This window comes from Netta rufina (genome assembly GCF_964035555.1).
Source record: "Netta rufina genome assembly, chromosome: 4".
In the NCBI taxonomy this organism is placed as follows: domain Eukaryota; kingdom Metazoa; phylum Chordata; class Aves; order Anseriformes; family Anatidae; genus Netta; species Netta rufina.
Window position 1 is genome coordinate 31,662,433 of NC_140127.1, and position 23,157 is coordinate 31,685,589.

Here is a 23,157-nt window from a genome sequence, read left to right on the forward strand (position 1 = left end):
TGGTGAAACAACTGTTGGTAGCAGCCACAAGAAGAAACTGACAAACATCTAAAACTGTCTTTTATCTGTTGTTGTTTGTTTGTTTGTTTGTTTAAAAAAGGAAAATTTAGCCCAGGGCACACAGTTATCACATTTTCAGTCTAATGCGTTAAAAACTCAAACTTCAAGGAAGTGAAACAATGGTCTTGAAAATCAAATATGCTGGATAACCTTCAGTTGTCTGTAATTGTCTGTCAATGCAATTTGAAAATCCGTCAGTCTTCCTTGTCTGTATCATTACTGCTTCTGCTGAGAATAGCAAACAACTGCTGTTTTTTGTTTGTTTAATTTTAGAGAGTAAAAGACCCAATACTAAGATGTTATGCTGTAGGTGTGCCACATACGGAGTACTGGCCAGAGGCACATTGAGAAATATTCACCAGTGTAACAACACCTGTTAATTTAAATTCATCCTCAAGATACTGATGAATGTTTGAATTATACTTAAGTTTAACACAGCAGTAAGTTCAATTTAAAGTGTACCTACTATTAAGGCATGGGTAAATGTGCACTTTGTGAACTGTGGCAGGTAACGATGTAAAACCAGCCTCAGGCAAACAGTCACCACCTTCAATTCCACTCTGTCTACAGAGAATTACTGAATGCTCACACGAGCTGAAAGTGATTATAGCTTAGTCTAGCATAAGTTTCATGTATTACCAGCAAAGAATCATTGAAATGGTAACAATATACAATAAATGAGTTAACGTAAGAGGTTTGTTAAGAGCTCAATATTTTCCATACTCACTTCCATGAAAAAAGCAAGCAGAAGTGTGCAATGAAGCTTGCCAGGTAATACTAAAGGGTGTATTTATTTAACTGAGGAATATTATTTATGATTAAACATCTACATCAAAAGAGGATCTGAAAGAGTCCACTTAAGGCTCATTCCTTATTTTGAACAAGCCTACCATACTCTGTACACCACAGATATATATTTTAAATAATTGTATTCAATCCGTAATTCAAACAAAAAGTGTTTCTTCAAAGGCGGAAATGTGAATGGCGTTCAAACTATGTAAGATGTAGAAGTCATCAACATTTCACGCAGTCTTTGACAGTCTCCATTTAAACAAAACTAGTTCAAGATAGTGTTCTGATGTTCTCATTTATTATTATCCTAATTGATTTATCCTCCATGATCTGTTTATCAGGAAACTGTTTTCATTTAATAAACATCTTAAATCTACAGAATTCTCTTCGAAGCTAGGGCAAACGGTAATTTCAAATTCCGCCCTCCCAGAACCACATCTAGCAGCATTTTTGAAATCCATTTTCGCATATTTCTCTTATCTGTTCAAAGACAACTAACAGTCCCTCACACTTGAGATAACAACAAAACCAAGGAAAATACTTCCCCCCTTACTAAATGCTGACAAAATGTTTTAGCAGAAGTTACTTCTCTCACAGTCTAACCCATCTGTCTATTTCTCATGCATGTTGTCCATGCGTTAAGCCACATAAGCAGGTACTTTGTCACAGGCAGAAAACATTTCTATTTACAACTAAGGGCAAAAGTTTAGAGGTCTTTCTCAGGGGAATCAGAGCTCTGCTGACCCTCAAAACAGGAGTTTTGCCTGAATAAAGCTTGAAGAATTCAGTACTTAAATGCTGATGTCAGGCACCTCAGAGAGGTAACTTGAATGGTAAGAAGGCATTTGAGAAAAACAAGGAGTCTAAGAACTTTTTGTTTCTCCAATATTTAGCAATGCAGTCGCCTTGAGATAAAGAATTAAAAAAAAAATAAAAAATCAGGAACTTTGTTAACCTTCTGTTAAACACAGCAGTGACTTCCTACTCCTTAACTCACCCAGTCTGATGTTACTCTGCCCTCACTGGACTCCCATTTAGAGATTTCGATACAAACTTTGATTTGCAACAGAAGGAATCAAGAGCTGAAAACATACTGAAGACCTACAATTATTTGTGGGTACACAAAAAACTTCAATGAAGTGATGCGTGAAAAGATCATGCATCAGGAGAAAAAGAATTCACAGGCTGCAGGCAGGCATTCAGTATCAGTGACTTTCAAATTGCAATAAATAGCCACAAATGTATTTGAAAAATTCTCTACATGATACAGAACACCCCCAACTAAGTCACAGTTATCAATCCTATAACAGTTTTGAGAAATACTACTCATCTGGAACAGAGAATAAATTATATGAATGCACCAAAATGCTACAATCTAATTCTTTTAGAAAATATATATTTTTGAGTATACACATAGTCAAATACCTAAATTACTTTCAACATTAATATATTTAAGTATTTAGAAAAATAAATCTTTATTTTAAGTCAACTGATTTAGGTTTGAAACTGTCTATTCATAGCTTTAAATTAATTATGTAATTTCTCTGATGAGCAGGAGTAACAGTTCCCTTTTTGTCCAGCCAGAATCTTTATTAAGAAGTCTGCTATAATGTTAGGAAATACAGTATCTAGCTCTGACATTAGAAAGGATATGGAAAATCTTAAATGTCTAAGTGTCTGCAATTCTTAAACCACCTAATACCTAGCTTCTATGAACAACTCAGAGTGAACACATCCTTTTTGTTGCAGACATTCTCAACTGCTCATTTCAGCTCACCGGTTTACCCTTCAAGTTTTTTCCTTTCCTTCTTTAGAGAAATTGATTAGAAAAGTCAAATAGGACCGATCATAAGGGATCATTATCCTAATACGTTTTCTTTTAAAGTTATTATTTCCAGATAGTCCCATTCTCGTTCATTTTTATAACACCTGACTTATGTAATATAGCTGAATTTATTTACCCAAATTACAAGGTTCTGTATGTCTGCCCTCCATTCTGAACACAAGTATATTGATCTAAGAGAAGATCAACTATGTCCTGGATTAACAAAATTAACTTGCTGTGTACTCCGAAGCAATGTTTCAATTTCAAGTAGCATTCACGTGTTTTGTTGGGTCTACGGCTTTGGTGTTTTTTTGTTTGTTTTTAATTAACAATTTACTTGTTAATTAGTTGTTAGCCCTGTTATAGCCTCAAATACATTTTATATTGCTTGATGCTAATCTTCATCCTTCCTAAACTACTTTTCTTAAGTGTTTTGCAAAACGAATTAAAATGCATATTATAAGGTAAAATATATTTCATGAACAAAATTTAGTACCTGATTTTATAGGACAAAGACTGCAAATGATACATTGACAAAGAGAAGATGAACATACCTTTCAATTCACTGTCAATCTTGGGTGGATTATAGGGAACAGGTTCATCTGATGTAAATGTGAGATCTTCCTCAAATGTCTCAACATGCTGACCATTTAAAAACAAGCTGATCTGGAAAAAATACCCATTTCCAAATTGTCAAATTACACAGAAATCCAATGCAACACACAAATAAAGCATTTTTCTAATGAAATATTATCTAGCACAGTTTTAGTAACAGCTTTGTAGATAAGGTTTTACTCCTGCTTTTTAAAAAGTAAAAACAACAATGATCCATTCTAATCTTAAAAATATCTTTGCACAAGGAAGAAATCGTAAAAATCATGTGCTTTCATAATAGAATAAATTTAACATATTGCTGTAGTAGATCAAAGAAAGATTAAGAAATGTACTTTAAAATGGTAAAGTGACTGTTCTGTATGCTCTGTTGTAAGGAAAAAACTAAAATGATTCTGTAAGGGAACACATACAATGGCTGAATAGTTATGGCATTCACCTCTAGCTCTGGTAAGTCCATCTGATACAATATTTATAAAGTTTTGGGTAATTTAGCTTTGTACATTTTATTTCTGTGACTGCCATGTTCCAACATTTTTCCCCCCTCAAAATCTATTCCTACACCCCCACACTAAAGAAATAACTTTTCTCCTTCATTTCCTAACAAGGGAGATTTCTCAACCCTGCATCATCAAGCAGGTATGACCTCTATCAGTCAGAAATATAGGTGAATAGGTAGCATCAGAAACAAATTAATACTGGGTGTTTTATTTTTATGTTGAGATGAAACTATGAACTAAAAGACACTGTGCTGTTCATCTTGCATGAACAGAATACAAGAGGAACTCTTCTTCCTCAACACCAAGTAGTCTGAAAAAATACAGCCTGAAGTGTAGTTTGTTAGGTGATTGGGCAATTCACACACATTGCAAGCAAAGGTTCCTTTGGTTACATCATACAGCACAACCACGTAGAAAAATTAACTGCATCTATTTCATCTGCATTGGAGGATGCCCAGTGGTAAGTACTCAGACATACAGCCAGGTTATACCGCTACAGCAAACCAGTGCATACCAACTTGTTTGCAGCAGTTTCTACCATTTGTTCTCAGTCCTCAGCAAATGCAAGATCATTTTGCTCAGCAGTCTGAGAAAAATCTTATGAAAGAACACAGCTAATAGCAACAAAGGCCTCCAGTGCTCATCCAAGGAGAAGATAAAAATCAGTATTTCAGAAAAGTTCTTGCCTTCAGTAGGCTTGCTAGGATTCTTCTTCCCAGTGAAAGTTCTAGGTTACATTTTAAACAAGAAAAAAGCACACTTGGAAAATAACTAGTGCTTTCACTGTAAAACCACTAGTGACCTATGGTAAAATCACTGCTCTTATGCAATTGCCCTGAAAACAACACACAACAAATGTAATATTGAATCCAACCTGAAATCCAGAACAGTGTTATCAAACACAAAACAAAAGAACCCACTGTGACAACATTAACATATCTGAAAATCTCCTTACGTGGCATTTTTGGTTTTAGGTCAGATACTAGGTTATTTCAACAGAAATTCCAATCTAGAAAAGCAGTTAATTCATACCTTATTTGCTCTGTAATCTCTAGCTAGACTTTTGCTGTTAATACCCAGCTAAAACTTTGAACCAAGGACTTGAATTACTTACACCATGCTTTTACATAACCTTTGCTGCACTTCAACAGCAGTACGTCACAAATTTTTTTTACTAGCATATCAGTGTGTTCATCAGATTAGTTACTTAGAGCAAGGAATTTGATTTTCTGTATGGAATAAGAGTAAGAGACACCACTTTCTTCCCCTGCTGAATTAGGTTACTATTTAATCTCAGCAGGCATTTTACTTAGTCTGGAACACAGTGCTAATTAATAATTTTACATTTAGTTTGATAAACAAAACAGCAGGCTAAACTTCCATGAAGATAATTACATATTAAACTTGGCAAAGACAAGCCATTCATATAAAGCAAAACAAACTGCCATAAAAATGACAAGTGCTTGAACTTCACAAAGCTGCACCAGGAAGGTTGGGGCCAGGTATTAGGAAAAACTTCTTTACCATGAGGGTGGCCAAACACTGGAACAGACTTCCTAGAGAGGTGGTTGATGTCCTGTTCCTGTCACTGTTTGAGAGGCGTTGGGATAATGCCCTCAATAACATGCTTCAACGTGTGGTTAGCCCTGAAGTGGTCAGGCTGTTGGACTAGATGATCTTTGTGGGTCAGTTACTGTCTAACACAGAACAACATTCTGTCCTTTGGTCAGTTTTTCAATTAAATGAAAGAGTGAGAAAGCTCTTGCATCAATTATTAGGATGCCTTAGCATAAAGATGTACGCAATAACTGAAAGTCAGTTAAAAGCCTCAGAAAAGGAAGGGCATATAACGCATTTTTGCCTGCAGCCTCCCATTAAAATACTTAATTTACTGAATTGTTGGATGAAATTCAGAAAAAGAGGGACTGACGTTTACAATCCAAACATTTTATATTTTCAGTAAAGCCAGTTTCTGCCTCTGCTTTATCTTGAAGACTTCAAACTACACATAGGTACAAGCATAATGGAAAAGAAGTAGGGCTCTAGCTTAATGTTTCCTCTTACACTGTACTTTCTCACCTAGGATTGCTGTCATCCAAACCAGTGTTTCAGGTTGAAAAAAAAATATTCTTATGAACTGAATAGGGTCACTGGAGAAATTTTACACTTTCTCCAATACAAGTAGAAGTCTACTTCCGTTTTTATAGACAGGGTAGTCAGAAGGAAAAGGTTCAACCAACTCTGTTGATAAAATCTGTGTTAATCAAAGGAAGATCATTGAGTTTAACAGCTACTTCCAGTAGCATATACAAAGAGTAGAATTGCATCAATTACAATGCAAGGTTGGCAAGTTCAACTGTTCTAAAAGAGTGAATAACACTCTGGAAGAAGATCTGGAAAGATATTTTCCAAAGTTACCATTTTATTTTGCAGTTTTAGGACTCAAAGTTGCTGAAAAAAATGCCGAAGTTGGCTTTTTTTTTTTTTTTTTTTTCAAATGGCTTCAAAAGAAACAGAGCAGGCTTTAAAAAGTAGTAAGTCTTACCTGGACATCACTTTTTGGATAATGGAAGAAAAATGGCTTCAAAACTGGAGACCTGGACACACAAAACAAGAATCATAGATGCATTTTATCAGAAATCAATGAAAATATCAGATCATTTACCTTTCAGTTATTCATATACCTGGCAAACACTTGGAAACTTAGAAGCTATTTAGCCATGATTAGCCATCATTTTCTAAACTATTTTGAAAAGTCCAAGAAATGCAGAAATTCCTTAAATTTCATTATTAAGAAAGCAAGACTTTGATTTAAAATTAAAAAAATCACTTACACTCTAGGGCGCCCTCCAACTATTCCAGTGAGGCCGGGTGCTGGAAATTGAAAACAAATTCACAAAAATAACTCTTAGAAACATTTTCAGAATATCGAAGCTTATAGCTTAACATAATTTGAATTATTCCTATAATGCAGATTTAATAAGTACTAGACAACATCTGTCAAGTTACAAATGGTATCAAATTGATACAACCAAACATTTTATACAGCAGTGAAAAAGGCAAGATGTGTAAAAACTACTGTGACTTAAAATAAAAATACATGTTTCAAAAGATCAAATCAAACTATTTTGGAAGAACCACCTGAAGATTTTTCCTTTTTTTTTTTTTTTTTTTTTTTTAATGCCAATGTCAGTCAGATAGTCTGCATTTGGTAGAAGAACAACAGTCTGGGGGTTGGAGGAGGTGGTGATGGTTTTTTTTCACTTTTAAAGAAAGCGGAGAAACAACTCTGATCCAATCCATATACTTGCTTAGTACAGTTTTATTAGATTTACTATTTTAGATGCATCTCTCAAGCATTTTCACTGGCTAATGTAGCTGGTTTTACAGTACTCTGTACTCTAAATCCCATTCTCTCTTTAATACATAGGCAATTTTGGAGCTTCAGACATTATTACTGATTTACTGCAAATCTAGGATCGTATGTTGGTCAAACTCATCTATTCTCAACATCAGGTTGCCAGACTTTACTGCCATTAAATCCACCTAACACATCACTATTTCTGAAAGAAACAGTTCTGGTCTCCCTAGTATAGCTTCTGGCCCTTCTGTCTGGCATGAACAATATGCATACATGATACATCAGAAATCCATACAGAACTGCAGGGGAAGTGAGTATGGTAAATCTACGAATTAACACCCACATGGTGCATTTACCCAGCTTAATCCTGGCTAACGCAGGTTCACTTTGCTTCATGCTTCTTTCAGGTGTGAATTCTCTCCACCTGGGCTCCAAAGAGATGAAATGTGTGTGTGTGTGTGATAATTGCACTGTTGGGGTACTAAGTTTGCACCAATAACCTCCACCTCTCAGCAAGCTGCCTTAGCTTGGTTTCAGTGCTCTGGTAATACAGACATATTACAGTGGCAGCCCTGGTTGGTGCAACACAGCATAGGTCCAGAATAGAGAATCTAGCCATATCCACATTCACCAGATGAGTGATTTCCCTGAAATAGTGTTTAATAAGATCCTTTATTGAAGTCTACGGAAAGACATGCAATCACATAGTTCTTACCTTGATTTCACTGTTCTACAATCAGAGACATATTTTGATACAACAAAAATTAAAGTCAGTGCATGACTTGAACGATCTGAACGACTGATTCGGGGATGGTTGATTACAGTATGTAAGTCTTAAAGTTTCAGAAGAGATCTCTTGCCTGAAGCTAGTCCATAGTAGCTCTGCAAGCTTGGCCAGTGTGCTACTGCAGTACTTGCACATTATAACTAGAGTTAGTGAAATATGGTTATCTTGTGAACTATCTTTAGCTAGAGGCTGGAAATAAAAACAAAACAAAACAAAACACACACACACAAAAAAAAAAAAAAAAAAAAAAAAACACAGCAAGCTTTAGGAGGTGATACGTGAGAACAATCTGAAGGGATTGGGGGTCAGTATCAACTCCCCTCTCTCCCTCAAAAAAAAATTAGGATTTTTTTTTTAGCACAGTCTCTTTCAAAAAAAAAAAGCCACAAATAATACCTCTCTACCTAAAGTTCTGCTGCAAAGAACACAGCAGTAGTCAGAATAGGAACTAACCCCTTACGTTACAGTTACATAATGTTAAATGACACAGGGAAGATTCAGCCCTACACATATTACCTTTATGCTCTTTCAAGCAGAAAATAGCCATTCAACATTAAAAACTAACTGGGTTAATTTACTGATGGACTTATGCTCCTAATTTGTTTATTTAGGTTGTCGAGGGAGGAGGCGGAATATGGTAAGGTCATGTTGAACATAGGTTCAGAAAGTTAATTTAAATTATCTGTGGACAGTCACATGGCTCACTTCCTGCTAGGCAGCTGAACTGCTCATTAAGGGTACCAGATTTTGCTCCAAAATATATTTCAGCTTTGTGAAAGCTTTCAAAGAAAATTATTCACTTGCCTGCTCTCATACAATGGAACTCGGCTTCTACAACGTAACAGTTCTCTACTAACTAATAAGGAAGTGATCCACCTAAAAACATCGACTACTCACACCTTGAGGCTACAATAACCTTGTACTGCTACTCGCTATTATTAGTCTTCCAAACTTCTGCAGCACAAAAGCTTCTGTTACAGCAGATTCCTTTGTAAACACATTACAGCTACCTCTGCACATAAATGCAATTTCAGAGCAAAGCTACAACAACATTATTCATTTATATCTTACAATTATTCAATTCATTGTTCATGTTAGTGTAACTAAGTTGGGAGCATATATAATTTTATTTTTTTTCCCTACATAGGGGTGTATGTGTATATATGCAACACCTCTTCCACTTCTCTTCAGACGAAAGAGGAGGAAACAAATCTTAAATTGATCATGGCCTGTGACTGGTGATTTGTTATTTCTGTAAACAGATCGCACTAGAGCTCAAAACCTCACCTGCATCTCAGGGTTTTGATCCCTATCACGTTTCTCAAATAAGACTGAAAGAAGGTAATGGAAGTTTAAGCACAACTCTGTAAGAGCAGGTTTACGGTTTACTGCTGTGGCCAGACATTTTTCTCCTGAGTTACTTACAAATTCCTCAGATCAACTGTTGTCACAAGACACTTTCCAGTTGGAAAAGGAAAAAAAAAAAAAAAAAAAAAAAAAAAAAAGATCTACTTGTGCTGTACTTCATACTTGCTTGGTTGGTTACTTAAGCATCTGTGCAGATGCTCTCCCCTCCTTTCTTTCTGGAGGAAGGTCTATCTCAAATAAAATGAGGTATGACTAATTTGTCATACTTGTAGAGAACATCCATCAGGCTGCACCATCAAGTAGATAAGATCTTCAGCTAAATTGAAGTTGTTGATCTCCTTTCCCAGAAACTTTACATGAGCACCTTCTGTTATCGGAACCCCATTCATTAGTCCCTCAAGGCAAATATCTGGTGGCAGATAAGGTATCACTAAGCATGGTGTCATCCTATCTGCCTCCAGTCATCCACTTGAACAAGACCTTTCACTTGAAGCTGACTAACAACTCACCATCACAATCTGGCTGTCAGGTTCTGTGCCTCAGAACAGCACAAAATTCACATCAAAAAGGAGCTGAATGCCTTTCAGTTCACAAAACAGTTGGAGACTTTTTTAATCCATCTATATTCTGTTCATGTTCATCTGTAGGTATAGAATTTGCCTGGTATAATTGTCATACTGAATATGATATTTATTTTGCCTCAAGAGTCTGATCAGGTAGCTTGCCACACCCAGGAGCATTTTCGCTCACATGGCTGAGCACCTAACCTGACACTGCCAATTCCTCAGGTGACTGGACATTTAAAAGCAGTGAGTCAGTATTGGAGATCATGCCACTTAATTTCCACTGATTTCATTAACTCCTAAATATATGGCACGATTGGAGAAGTGTCTGGCACTATGTCCAGTGAATTTACTTCTTTCTAGGTGACTAAATACTAGTTTAGTACCCTTCATTTGGGTATCAGTGCTTAAAAAGGTTTGGATCTATAAATAAAGAATCAATTATTATTCAACAGATCCTGCTCTTCTGTTGATCTGTGTAAATCTTTACAGTATTACCATGTATTTTCACTTTGACTCCTTCTTCTTAGCCCATGTTCAATTTTATGAATTTTCAGCCCAACTACAGTAGGAAAAAAGTCATCCTCCCTGTGTACCCATATATATTTTATATTTATCAACATTTTTCTTTTGTGTTCATGATTCTCCAGCATACCTGCAAGCTAAATTTTGGGCCCAATGGACAGTTTCTTCCAAATCTGAAGAACCTCGAGTATGTCAAAGTATACTAACGCTCCTTCTCCACCCCTATGTGATTCAGCAGCAGTATGCTGACAGATGTGCATGTAGGGAATACGAGGTGAAGTCCACTTAAGATATACTTCCTAATACAGTAATTCCACCATTTCTGATCCCCTGTACATGTTTTCACTCCTCATCTGCCACTGTGTTTACTTTCTCACCCAACAGAACTTACATAAGGAATGCCTTGCAAATACCAATACTTTTAAAGCTCATGTGTTTGAAGACAGCAAATTTCCAACTAATTTCATGAACACCGGTATCACAAAACAAATGCCATGACTTACGAGAATTACAACCATCTGTGGCCACCTTCCTCATTGTTTGTCACATGTTCTTCTCTCTTCCCCTACACCACCTCTAGTTTTCATGCAAGCATTTGAGGGAGTGGATCCACTGAAAACCAGCCATGGCAATAATGAATGCTTAACACAGGCCCAAAGGAACACCTATTTCAACATGTATAACAGCCACGTTCTAAGATATTCTAAATGCATGCCAGAGATATGACGCCTGTAAGACACCCACGGCAGGAAAAATTTACGTTGCAACCTGCAATTAGAGAGAGAAATCTGCAGCAAAACAAGCTTCATTAATTACAGCTCTCATAATTCCCCACTGGATTTTCTGATGGCAGGATAGCCTTATTATTTTGCCCTCTTTAGTAGCTCTGTCCTATTCAAATCCTACCTGAAAGGCCACACCTAATTTTTGTTTCTTATTTCTTTTTATCCTTTACTCTTGTCAAAAATACAATTCTGCACAATTCTGTGTACTTTTCAACAGAAAAGAACATTACACAGTATATGAAAGAAAGATGCTATACTGCATGACATTTTTTGTAAAATGTTTTGAGTAAAAAGCAATAAAATGGTCTCACTAGTGGAAGTTTAACAGCTTTAAGTAGTTTAAATGCAGAAGGTGACACTTCTTTCTTTGAAGCTTCACTGAGTTCCAGAAAACAATCTTGTCTCGTGTTCACCAACTTACGTTTTTTGACCTTAAACTGTTTGTCCCTCATTTTTCTGGTGATTCAATTAGTTCAACCGAAAGCTTATTAAATGCATTTACTCCATATTCTAAGGAATTATGTATGTGGCATATATTTGTAACTCAACTGTTCCTACAATATAGTTAAGTACAAAATACGTACTTCTGCAATGTGGTCAATTATACATTCTAATTATTCTATGTCCACTGAATACAGCAGATACACTATCTTCTGCAATGTTATTCTCAAACAAAAAAAAAACAGGGCCTGTAATAAACCGCTAGGACCAGGACATTTCTTGAAGTATCTTCCAACACACTTATGAGATCAGTCATAATATTTACATACACTCAAGCACTTTAAAATCTCAAGCTGTATTAACCAGCTGTCATCTTAGTGTCAAACTCCGGTCATTTTAATGTGAAATAAGGGTCAGCACATGATTTTAGCTATTAATAAAACATTTCTTAGCTACTGAACTATTAAACTATAAATGACAGTTTCCCTCATCAAGGCTTTTCTTAAGCCTCTTGTACACCAGGCTTTATTCACAATGATCTATACAAATAAAAAAATACAATATAAAATACACTGTAACAAAAGAAACTGTTTAAATGCTAACCATAAGGCTGATTGGACCATATGTGATTTTTGCCAGTACTTTCACTGAACAGTACAAGCCCGGTCTCTGCCAACTGCCTATTATGAAGTGAGGATGCATTTCTATAGACTGGGCTATGCAGGACCGTGCTGAACTCCCAGAGGCTACTACTGACTTAAAAGTCTGAGCCTATGCATCTTAGATTCTTCACTGCAAAGGATAAAACATAGAACAAGAAAACAGCTCTAAAACCCTGCTATTAAGGCTCAACATTAAAGACAAACTTATTTTTCAGGAGACTATGTGCATTAAAAATCAAACAAAATTGCTATTATTGTTAAAGAAACATCAATTTTCAACGTACTGAGAAATAAAACCTAGTACACTGAAAGCATTATTTCACCAAGTGGAAGTTTAGCAATTTCAGGTGCTACTTGTAAAAAAGATGAGATCGTTTTCTTTTAATAGTAAATATCACTTCAAGCCTTTTAAATGTGCATAATCCAAATGAGAACTGATTAAATGTTTAAACCGGCAAACTAAATACCAGGCTCAAGAGAAGTTTACAGTGAAAGCGTTCCATCCCAAACAGAAAATAAACAACAAATCACTCTAATGTATGGCATGTCTATATACAGTTACTTCAGATTCTTCTCTAGGCTTAAGAATCTCATCTGCAATTTGAATAATATGAACTAGATATTTGTACTTTAGAACAGTAAGCACTGTGCAAGTACGCTCATGTGCCTCAGTGGTTTCAATAAAAATAATGGAAATTTAAAACACATTAGTAAAAAAAAAAAAAAAAAGTTATAAGATTGCTATAAAAATCCTTGTTTTCTTTATTATGTAAGCTTGTTATTTTTTAATGCCACCTTACCAAACTTCTCTCTTGCAGATCTAACGCCTTGTATATATTGCAGAGCAGAAAACCACACATGCTTCAGCCATATTCCAAGCATTCCAACACATAAAAAAAAATATTCCTTTATTTTTCCTTTCTGATTCTCATTGAGAATGAGAGTTCATAAGAAACAGGAAATTTCAAAACAGCACACCGCTTTGGGACGGTTGTCTTTCTACTTATTTTCTGAAATAGAAATCTACCATAAAGGGGAAAAAATAATAAACAGCAATCCCAAACTGATCAAAAATTATACAGATCTCCTTTTATGAGGACTAAGTTCTATTACTCTTTCTATATACAAATATATAAAAATATGTCTAAAAACATTTTAAAGTAATCAAAGTCACAAAAATGAGTCAAAATAAAATAAATACGGACATTAAAGTCTTAAGATTCATTACGACAACTAAAAAGCATGTCTGACACAAGATACAGCACAGAGTTTTAAGTCTCTGCTGTGAAGCATTATGAAGATCATTCTTCAACAACATTGTTGCAATATGCCTTTTAATCACAGCAAGAATTTATTTTCATCTTGCTCTTGTTCCCTGCAAGGACAGAGAAGTTAACTGAAAATTCCTTGAAAATTTTATCGGGCAAAAAGAGTTCAAAAAGTTTTGACCAATGTTATTTAAACTTAGTCTAAGTGAAAGCCACCAAAACTAGGTTTTTATTACTGGCCACTAATGAAATTAATATCTTTATTAACTACAATTTGTAACTCCCATATTATGGCATTATTACCAAACTAAAACTACCTACCAGGTCTAGCTCAAGGCACCATAAGAAATGACTAGCAGGCTGAAACAACCTGGGCTGACAGCGTTCCTGGATTCCATCACAAAAGATATCGCTGACAAACACCACTGAATTTAAGAGCCTTGGTTTGACACTGCCTTCCTCTGAAGATATTAAAAAAAAACAAAAAACAAACACCTCATGGACTGGAGAAGGAACTCAGGACTCCCCATCCTTATTCTGACCTATTAAAGCTCCTCTCTCTACTCTTTGTTCCTAGATGAAGAGTATTCAGCTAATCTGGTCCCCTTAAATACCAGTGGAGGTCCTCTCCAGCATTTTTTTTTTTTTTTTTTTTTTTTTTCAGGGAAAACAGAACCAAAGATCCTGACTGAAGTTCTTTTGTGGTCATGCTTCCTTCCACTATCTCAGGAAACCATCTGTACAGCAGACAGACCACCTTGCAGTGTTACTGCACTACAAAGCAGTTTTGGTCACGTTACATAGCCTTCTAAAGATTCCTGGAAGAAAGGTGGTATATACTAAAATTATCTCTACAACTGTCCACACATCACAGAGTAACAAACACCAAACTGCTATTGAGGTGAAAGACGAATGAAGTTATAAACCATACTGCACAGTCACTAGATACAGTCCAAGTAGAGGAGGCAAACTTTTCTAGTTGCTCATTTCCCCCCCACCATACTTTTTGTCTAGTACAGACCAAATGGATGTTGTTTCCTTAAGTCACTCAAAATGTTCAAAAAAATTGAATTGTTTTAGTTCAAGTGACATCACCCTGCGATTCAGCAACTCCCCCTTTCCCCTTATTGCTGGCTATGATGGTTAATTTGTTCCTGTTTCTTTATTTTTCACTGAAAACGCCTACAAAAGAAGGTGTTTGTCCCTGCCCACCCCCCAAGTCAATCACACTTAAAATCACTACCTGTCCTCCTTGAAGAGGCAGAAGAGCTCAGGGGCCCCATGAAAAAGCTGGAAGGCAATCATTGAAACCCAGAGCTTTGTTGCTTAAAGTGCAAGCATGTACTTCTTTATAAGAAAAATACATGTTTAAAGCCCCAACTAGTGTGCAGCTCCTCAACTGTCACCATTTCAGTAGAATTAAGTCACTCATTCTACATACACACACACACCCATGTGGGATGTGCAAAACCACATCTGATAGGCATGCTGCACACACACAACAGGCAGCATCCACAGCTATTTTCATTTAATGTCCAGTAAGAGAAAGTGAAACAACACTGTGTAACACAGTGCCTCAGGTGCTCGTGCACAGAGCCCTTACTCAAGGTACAGGAGTTTTGAATTCTGGGTTCTCCTCTGTCCATGGACACTCCTGCCCTTGAGTGAAACAGATGACAGAAGCTTGGAGAAAGGGGGGAGGAAGCTATGAACATCAGGTCCTGCTATTAGACAATTCACCTATGGGAACATCAATCTGAGTTCTGGCTTCTGTTCTCAGCATTGCTTGTACATCTGTCCAACAAAATATCAAATTTAAGTCTTGTTAATGGACTCGCCTGGTTTAGGACACTTAAGCAGCAAGCATTCCTTGTTCTGCTCTTCACAGCATGTTCTGGCAGCCTACACCACTGTCAGAAACTAAGCATCAGAAGATAATTCATTGATTAGCACACTACTAGTAAATGTCTGGCAGTGTTGCATTTATTATTCTCTTTAGAGAGATTTAGCAAAAACAAACAAACAAAAGGAGATGCTTCAAAACCACTTCTTTAGGAGTATTCCACATCAACAAGCAGCCCACTAAACATTTTAAATCCCAAACCTGGCTCTTCTCTACACATATATTTTATCTGTGCAAACAGTATGGAAATCTGCTACATCATAGCAACTGAAAGCATTGACTGTATGAAGCCATCTTAATCTTTACAAATTAGAAAACTGACTATTCGTGGGTTTGTGATCAAGGATTTGGAAGCATTCTAGTAAACAGCTCTGATGCCCTCTGATACTAGTAGTTTACTTCAAGGAGGCCAAAAATTTTGTTGGATTCTTGTACCTGGCAAGCAAAAGTGCTATTTATCGCCGGATGCACCAGATAATTCCAGGAATACGCTCCTTCCCACTACTGCTCATTAGCAGCAGTCCTATGAAGTAAAGGAGACTTTTAAGTTAATAAATGCTGCAAGATATTCTATAAAGTTTAAGCTGTCCATTTACAAAACGAAGCCAGCATCACCACAGTCGCACATTCTAGCTGTCTAACCTGACAGTACCAGAAAAAACATCTGTTCCACCAAGAGCTCTGAAAATATGAACTGAAAGCTTGCCAGCCACCTTAAAAATAGATGTTCACATACTATGGTAACTCAATTACAATACTATGCTATACTATCCAAGTTGGGTAGCACAGATTTTTGACTTTTTCATTCTTTAGACAATTTAGACAACAGTAGAGAAAAGAAAAACTGAAACCTTAACAAACCTAGCACCTTCTGACATCAAACAAGGCTTATTTGCACAGTAGTTGCTTGTAAACGAGGAGGCACACATTAAGAATTTGGAGAGACAAGTACACATGCATTAACATCAGATCCTAGAAGTAGGCACTTGTTTTAAAATCCAGCCAGCTTTCTTTTGTTCACAAAGATACCTGCTAGGGATTGTCTGTGCATATATAAAACAAAGAATAGATCTTTACTTCCAGGAATGTTACATAGCCTACATAAATAACGACGAATGAGAAACTACTTCAATTATGAATCCTTAACTAATTTTAGAAATGGTAGCTTGGTCTAACTGTGAAAATACTACTTTTCATTCATTAGAAAACAGCGTGGAAATAGTGTGTAACCGTGGTAAATGCTGACCTGCTAACCAACCTTCAAAAATGCAAAATATTTTAAAATCAACTCCACAAATATTCCTGATTACTTCTACATAATTGTATTCAATCCTTTAGAAGGGAGAAGGAAAAAAAAGGAATGTGACCATACATCAACCCTGCCTCCATAAACATAGCTTTTAAAAGAACACTACATCATCTACAGCCCTGATACCGCTCTAAAAACTGCAACACAATGTGCTTTGTTCCATACAATTTTGAATCCAATAAAAATAAAGCATTGACTAATTTTTTAATTGCAAGGCAACAAGTAGCCCCCATTAATCAGGATCCTAGACGTGCTATAGAAGTTGACATTCAGGTTAAACTGAAGTAATTCAATTTTGAAGATTCATGTAAACCCTCAGTGCATTTCTCCATAAGTTACAGAGAAGCAACTGCAACATATCTGAGCTCTCATCTTCAAAACTAAGCTGCCCAAATTTAAAATGGATTTTTAAAAAATGGGCTAAGTATCTATAGTGTAAGCAGCAGTCAAATCACAACATGTGAATGTACTACTTAAAACTGAGATGGATATAGTAGTGACACTTAGGTGCGACTTGGAAAGAGAACAGAGAGGAGATTAAAAAAAAAAAAAAAAAAGAGTTTGCTTAAAGTGATCAAATAGTAAACCTCTCTTGAAAGCTACAAGAACACAATGAAATTTACAAAAAACAAACGTGAAAATTTTTGGAACAGACATCTAATAAACGAAAGAAGCATTCATCATTTACAACTTCATGCAAATACTTAAACTACATATACTTAAAACTAAGACTGGCTTATAATTAAATCCTGGTATTTTATCTTTCTCTCTCAAGCCCATGGAAAACATCTTGCAATGGTTGCCTGACATCACGTTCATTCAAAGTCAAATGTTAAAGCCATTAATTTGAGGTTAGACATAATTGTGCAGAACCAGAATTTAAGCTGGGGAGCTAATATGCACAGTGTGAATAAAGAATTAGATGCATCCCATTAGCATTCTCACTGCAGTATCATATTAAAACACTTTTAATTAGATCTGGAAGTTTGACGTCTCTACATAAGCAGCTACACATTAAACAGCTTAGAAGTACAGTAGTATCTATAAAAAAACACTACAGTAACATCAGATAACTGTGCTGAAGAGTACCTTTAAAACCCTTAAACGATACAGCATCTAATGTACTGCAATGTTATAAAAAGTCATTATGATAGATTTTTGCCAGCTGATTACCATTCTTAACATTTATTTTTGGTGAGTTCTAAATAGGATTACTGAGTTTTAATAACATAAGACAGAATAAAAGCATTGTCACGTACCAGTGCAACCATGAGTAGGAAAATAAAACTAAATGATAGAAAAAAAGTTTTCCTTTTACTATTTTACAATCTTTTACTATCCATTTTACTGTTTTTATTTTTTGTTACATGTCTGTACATCTCATTTCTGTAAAAAACAAATACACTGAAAAGGAACTATGGTTATACTACTATCAGTACAATGAAACTGAATGGAATTAAGTCTTTAGGTGCTTGTCAGGCTCAGGAACAAGAAAAGGTAACTTTAAGTTCCTAGAGAAAGATTTGAGTATTTACCCATGCCAGTTCCAGCTGGTGCAATCTCTTTGGAGAAGATTTCTAAAGCTTCTTTTCGTTTATGATGTACAGCAAGCCAAATAACAGCTTCTCGAGGACCCTGCTTCAAAGAAAGTAGAAGTAAGATTTGCTTTGAAGAACATCTATTATATTTGGCAAATTGAAAAGTAACTGTAGCTCAGCATTCAAATTACATCTAATGGGAACATTCAGTGCTTATCCAACATCACTAGAATTTTTGGTTAATGTTTTATTATCTTTTTCTTTTGCTACCATGAAATCAACTACTGGAAACTTCAGACTGCTACAACACGAAGTAATTTCTCCATCCCAAAGAATCAAGCACTATAACAAACAGTAATTTATAAGAAAATAAATACTTTGCTTCACCCAGTGGGATGAGCAAACCAACTGTCCTCTTATTTTTAAGCACGTTGAGAATACTTTGGGGGTCAAGTAAGCCTGCCAAGTTTACTTCTCTTAGCATCAAAAAGCAAACAGATCTACTCAGGAAAAAGAAGTCAAATCTAATCCTTGGGAGTTAAACAGGAGAACGGAACTTTTTTAAACCAGCAGTTTCCCAACAAAAACACTGGATGCCCTTCCAGGTAAACCCAACCACTACTATCCCTACTCTACAGTCAATACAATTCCTTCTGTAGATAAGCACTCTCTCTTATGATTTTTCTTCTGTAAAAATCTTTTTGCCACTGAAAAAATTCACCACTGGAAACCATATACTGGCAAAAGCCTTAGAGTGATCTTCTAACTCTAGTATTCTAAGCAGGTTTCAAATTCTAAGTCTATCCCTAAGCATCTCCTGCTTTTTCCCTAAAACAAACATAGCTGTTACCATCATATACAATTCCAAAATTACTTAAAGCAATTGCCAATAGACACAGCTTGGCATTGTGAAAAATGCTAAACCATTATTCCTAAAAAAAAAAAAAAAATATGAATTTATTCATTAGAGTCCTCTTAAATTTAACAGTAGCATAAGAAAACCTTTTTCTTTTCATATTTTAAGACTTAATAAACATTTTAAACTCAAAAACACACACACGTGTATGTATGTATCTATGTGTGTCTGTGTATGTTTTCCTCTTCAAAATAACTACAGAAACTCCAAGCTGGATCTGAACTCCAAAACTGCCTTTTAACACATTTTCTAACTCTAGTGCTGTTTACCTGAATTGCCCACATTTCTGCAAAGCTACATTCTTTAAAAATGTTATATAAAATTAAATAGCAAACTTAATTTTAGCTTTTGAAATGCTGCTATCTTGTACATTAGGATCATTTTCTGTGTGTATACTGTTACATTTTCACAAAAAATGATACTAAAGAACTTGTCAGCATTAGAAAATCAAATCAATTTCAGGAATTTAAGTAACTTCAACAATGTAAGAACACGGATGCATTTCCTATTGGCAGCTGCTGAAACGGTGTTTATAATAAATGCTGGAGTACTCCACACCAAGCATTCTGGATAGCGTAAGATTATCCCAAAGAGGGGGGTTATATTAACAGACTACTAAATTCTGTATTCCAATTCAAACATATGGTAAAATCCCTTAATGAACAAACTCATTGATGCCAGCTCATACCAATGTAGGGAAATTTACCAGTTTATCATAACTGGTGACCAGCTAAAACCCAGTTAATGAAGGGCCTTCACAGAAAAATATGGCTATGATACAAATTCAACTTTTTTTTAAAAAAAAACATTCCCATACTATCAAGAGATTCATTAAATTAGTACTATTAACAAGTAATAGGAAATACTCTTGCAGAAAGCATGCTTATACATTCACATCTGCTTCCTGTTTCTAAACTGTACCATGTCTTCAGTAGTCTAAGTTCTGTTTACCTCCATGTCCACAGATGCAAGGTAGTGAATGATACTACAGTCTAAGAAAATAGTAAGTTGAGTCCCGTTCTCAGGTGGTGAATCCAGTATCAGAACTGAAGATGCAGACTATTTTATAGTCATTTATCTTACACTATCATAAGTTTAAAAAAAATACATACAAATAGCAAACCAAGGATATATTTCAAGTTTAAAGATGTGTTGTAAAAGGGTTATTAAAAACTAACATTTTAATTAATGAAACATTCCTGTTGTACTGTTGAGTAAAACAATTTACTTATATTCATATTTAGCAGTTTTTATATAACGAACTAAAATCTGATGTACTGTTAATATGTCTCTTTCACATAAAACGCATCCAGTATTCTCTAAATCATGAACTTGTTGATACTGTGACATTGTCATAGACCCCTTCCTCCTCAAGAACAGAAAACCAGAGCAGGAGGTATTAAAAATTATACACCACCAGGGCTAGTCCATGCTGATTCAGGTCCCTTGCTCCTGCTGACAAAGCAAGCTATTAGATTGTCAAGGAACAACTATGTAAACAGGGGGAAGAAATTGAAAAAGGAAAGGCAGCAAGCATTTCTGAATTTCTCAAGGCTACTTTCTGTTGTCAGCAATTGTTGATGCTGTACACACTAGCTCAGATTACGCTATAGTGGTCTACCTAGGTCTGAGATATACAGAACTTCACAGTTACAGAGGAATACCTTTGCATCCAGCTTGAAATACCTGTGTGGGAATTCATTCAGCCATATCAGACATTTACACTGAGCTCCAAATACTGTTTGGTACCCAATTCCTGTCTTGGTATTCACAGACATATTTCTCTCTCTTAAGTTTAGATGGCAGAATCTTCAAAGCAGGGACTGTTTCCTTGGCTGTTAACACATTGCCTAGCCTAATGTGGCTCTGGTTCTGGGCACTGTTATTTGCAATCCAAATAACTGCATTTAATTTTGTATGGAAATACAAGATAAGAAAGTGAACACATGATTCTCAAACCCCAAAGGGCAGATGTTTTCCTTAGGAGCCTACAACTTCATTTGAAATGGCAGAGCAAAGCCCACTCCTCCCCCATTCTTCTCACACTCTTTCCAAATGAAAACTCTTCTGGTTAATTTCTTCTAACTCTTGGTTTCTTCTAATTGTTGAAGGACCATGGTGAAGGGGGTACAGCAATAGAGCATTTTCCTGTATTTCAGCCTTAACTCTCACATCCGATTGCTGGCATGTATGTGCTTTCCATACAATGTAGATAATGCTCTGCTCTACTTTTATAATAGATATAAGACTTAGGAGCAGACATGCTCAGTGAACTGTAAGAAAGGCAAACTGAACAGTAAGGACAGAGAAACTGTTCTTTCCCAAGTCATTATTTGCTCTATGCAATAAGTAATACAGAAGACTTTACATAATGTAACATTACTGAATGTAATAGAATTCATAATCATAAGGAGCTAGTACAAAGAGAACACATAAAAGTTCAATATCTGGAAAATCTGTTCCTATGTTCCACAACTTTGATTCTGTATAGCAGGGTTTATAGTCCTAAAAGGAAAGAGACCACATCATACAGATGGCTCATCAGGAAGCAACTCCTGCTGCTGTGCAGAATGAAACTGAAGTCCAAGCACTAAAATAAGCAGCTGCATACGTAACTTGCTCCATTTACACAAACAATTTCTATAATAAGAATGTCTCTATCTTTTCCAATATTTTTTATACATACAAATTTTCAGCTATTTTACATGTTGGCATTCCTAAGATCCAACTCAGAGCTGAGTTATGCCAGTACCTTAATGGTTTTGCAAGACTGCGGTTAATAAAAAAGAATTAAATCCTACTTTTTTAGAACAAGCGAAGCTGTCTAAATATTTTAAGTGTTTGTAAGTGGGGACAAGATTTACAGTCTTCTTCCTTTAAAAATGACTTTCACATTCTAGATTAGGAAAACGAACTGGGTATCACAGCTGCAGTAGTTACAGCCATCATTCATGTTCTTACAGATGAATATAACAAGTCACAAAACATGACACAGAATTATGTAGTTGAGGATTGTTTCACAGATAGGACCCACCGGCAGTTTTAAAGTTGCACAGGCAAAAAAAGTTCTGCCATTTCCAGACTCAGCAACCTTTATCATGTGGTCTTTTAAATTGCATTAGACACAACTTTAAGTCTACTTTGTAAGAACTTTTATAAGACATTTCTTTAGATGAATAGCATTAGAACAGACTACAATAACATTTTTGTAAGATTTCTTATCAGTGCTTCTGGAAGATCCAAAACTGTAAAGTCTTTGTCAGTATAATTTTGTACACTAAGTATGACACTGAATTCTTTGCAAGATGGTAGGGTGAAATTCCCAAGATGACAGTGACTTCCTTTAAAGTTATGGAAAAGATAACAATATGGAAAGATTAAAAGAGGTCAGTAAAAGTTTAAGAACACTCCACTGAATACTTACACCATCTATACTCCTTCTAGCATGAGGTCCATATGTATCTTCAGACCCTAAAACCTGTATGTTAACTGCACTGTAATCTTCATACCCAAGCTGACTGAAAATAAGACGAGTCCTGCAACAAATGATTGTTTTTTAATTAGTAAACTGCCTCAAAGTAATTATCTGGAAGTAGCCCCATACAGTCCACAGAGGTTAGCTCTGATGTAAACTGGACTATGAACACTTTTCACTAAGAAAATGCATCTGAATACTGTACCAAGTCATGCAGCAATCGTATAATCAAGTGATAATTACAAAGTTACACCTCTCAATTTAACCCTAGGTTTCAATTTGAGCCATTTTTCTATTCAAATTATTTTTAAAATGACAGGCAGAGACAAATCAATTTCAGTTTTTTTTTTTTTTTTTTTTTTTTTTTTAATCTTTAAAACAGGAGCAGCTGAAAATGGCATTACAGCACATGCAGTCTTCCTGGTTTTCACACTGGTAATTCAGCCCTTATCTTAATTCCTACTATA

General features: G+C 35.7%; 1 protein-coding gene across 2 annotated transcripts in view; it reads right to left on the minus strand.

Moving 5' to 3' along the window:
* The window catches only part of LOC311209017 (uncharacterized protein), a 57,619-nt gene that overhangs the window by 11,010 nt on the left and 23,452 nt on the right, over window positions 1-23,157 (minus strand). Inside the window, exons 12-16 of one of the 2 annotated variants that reach the window (XM_084286070.1) lie at window positions 22,640-22,751; window positions 18,297-18,396; window positions 6,624-6,663; window positions 6,335-6,386; window positions 3,232-3,343 (exon numbers count right to left, since the gene is read on the minus strand). In XM_084286070.1, the coding sequence (XP_084142196.1) occupies window positions 3,232-3,343; window positions 6,335-6,386; window positions 6,624-6,663; window positions 18,297-18,396; window positions 22,640-22,751 (416 nt within the window). Of the gene's footprint in view, window positions 1-3,231; window positions 3,344-6,334; window positions 6,387-6,623; window positions 6,664-18,296; window positions 18,400-22,639; window positions 22,752-23,157 lie in introns of both variants that reach the window. The other variant, XM_084286069.1, reaches the window with a different exon arrangement.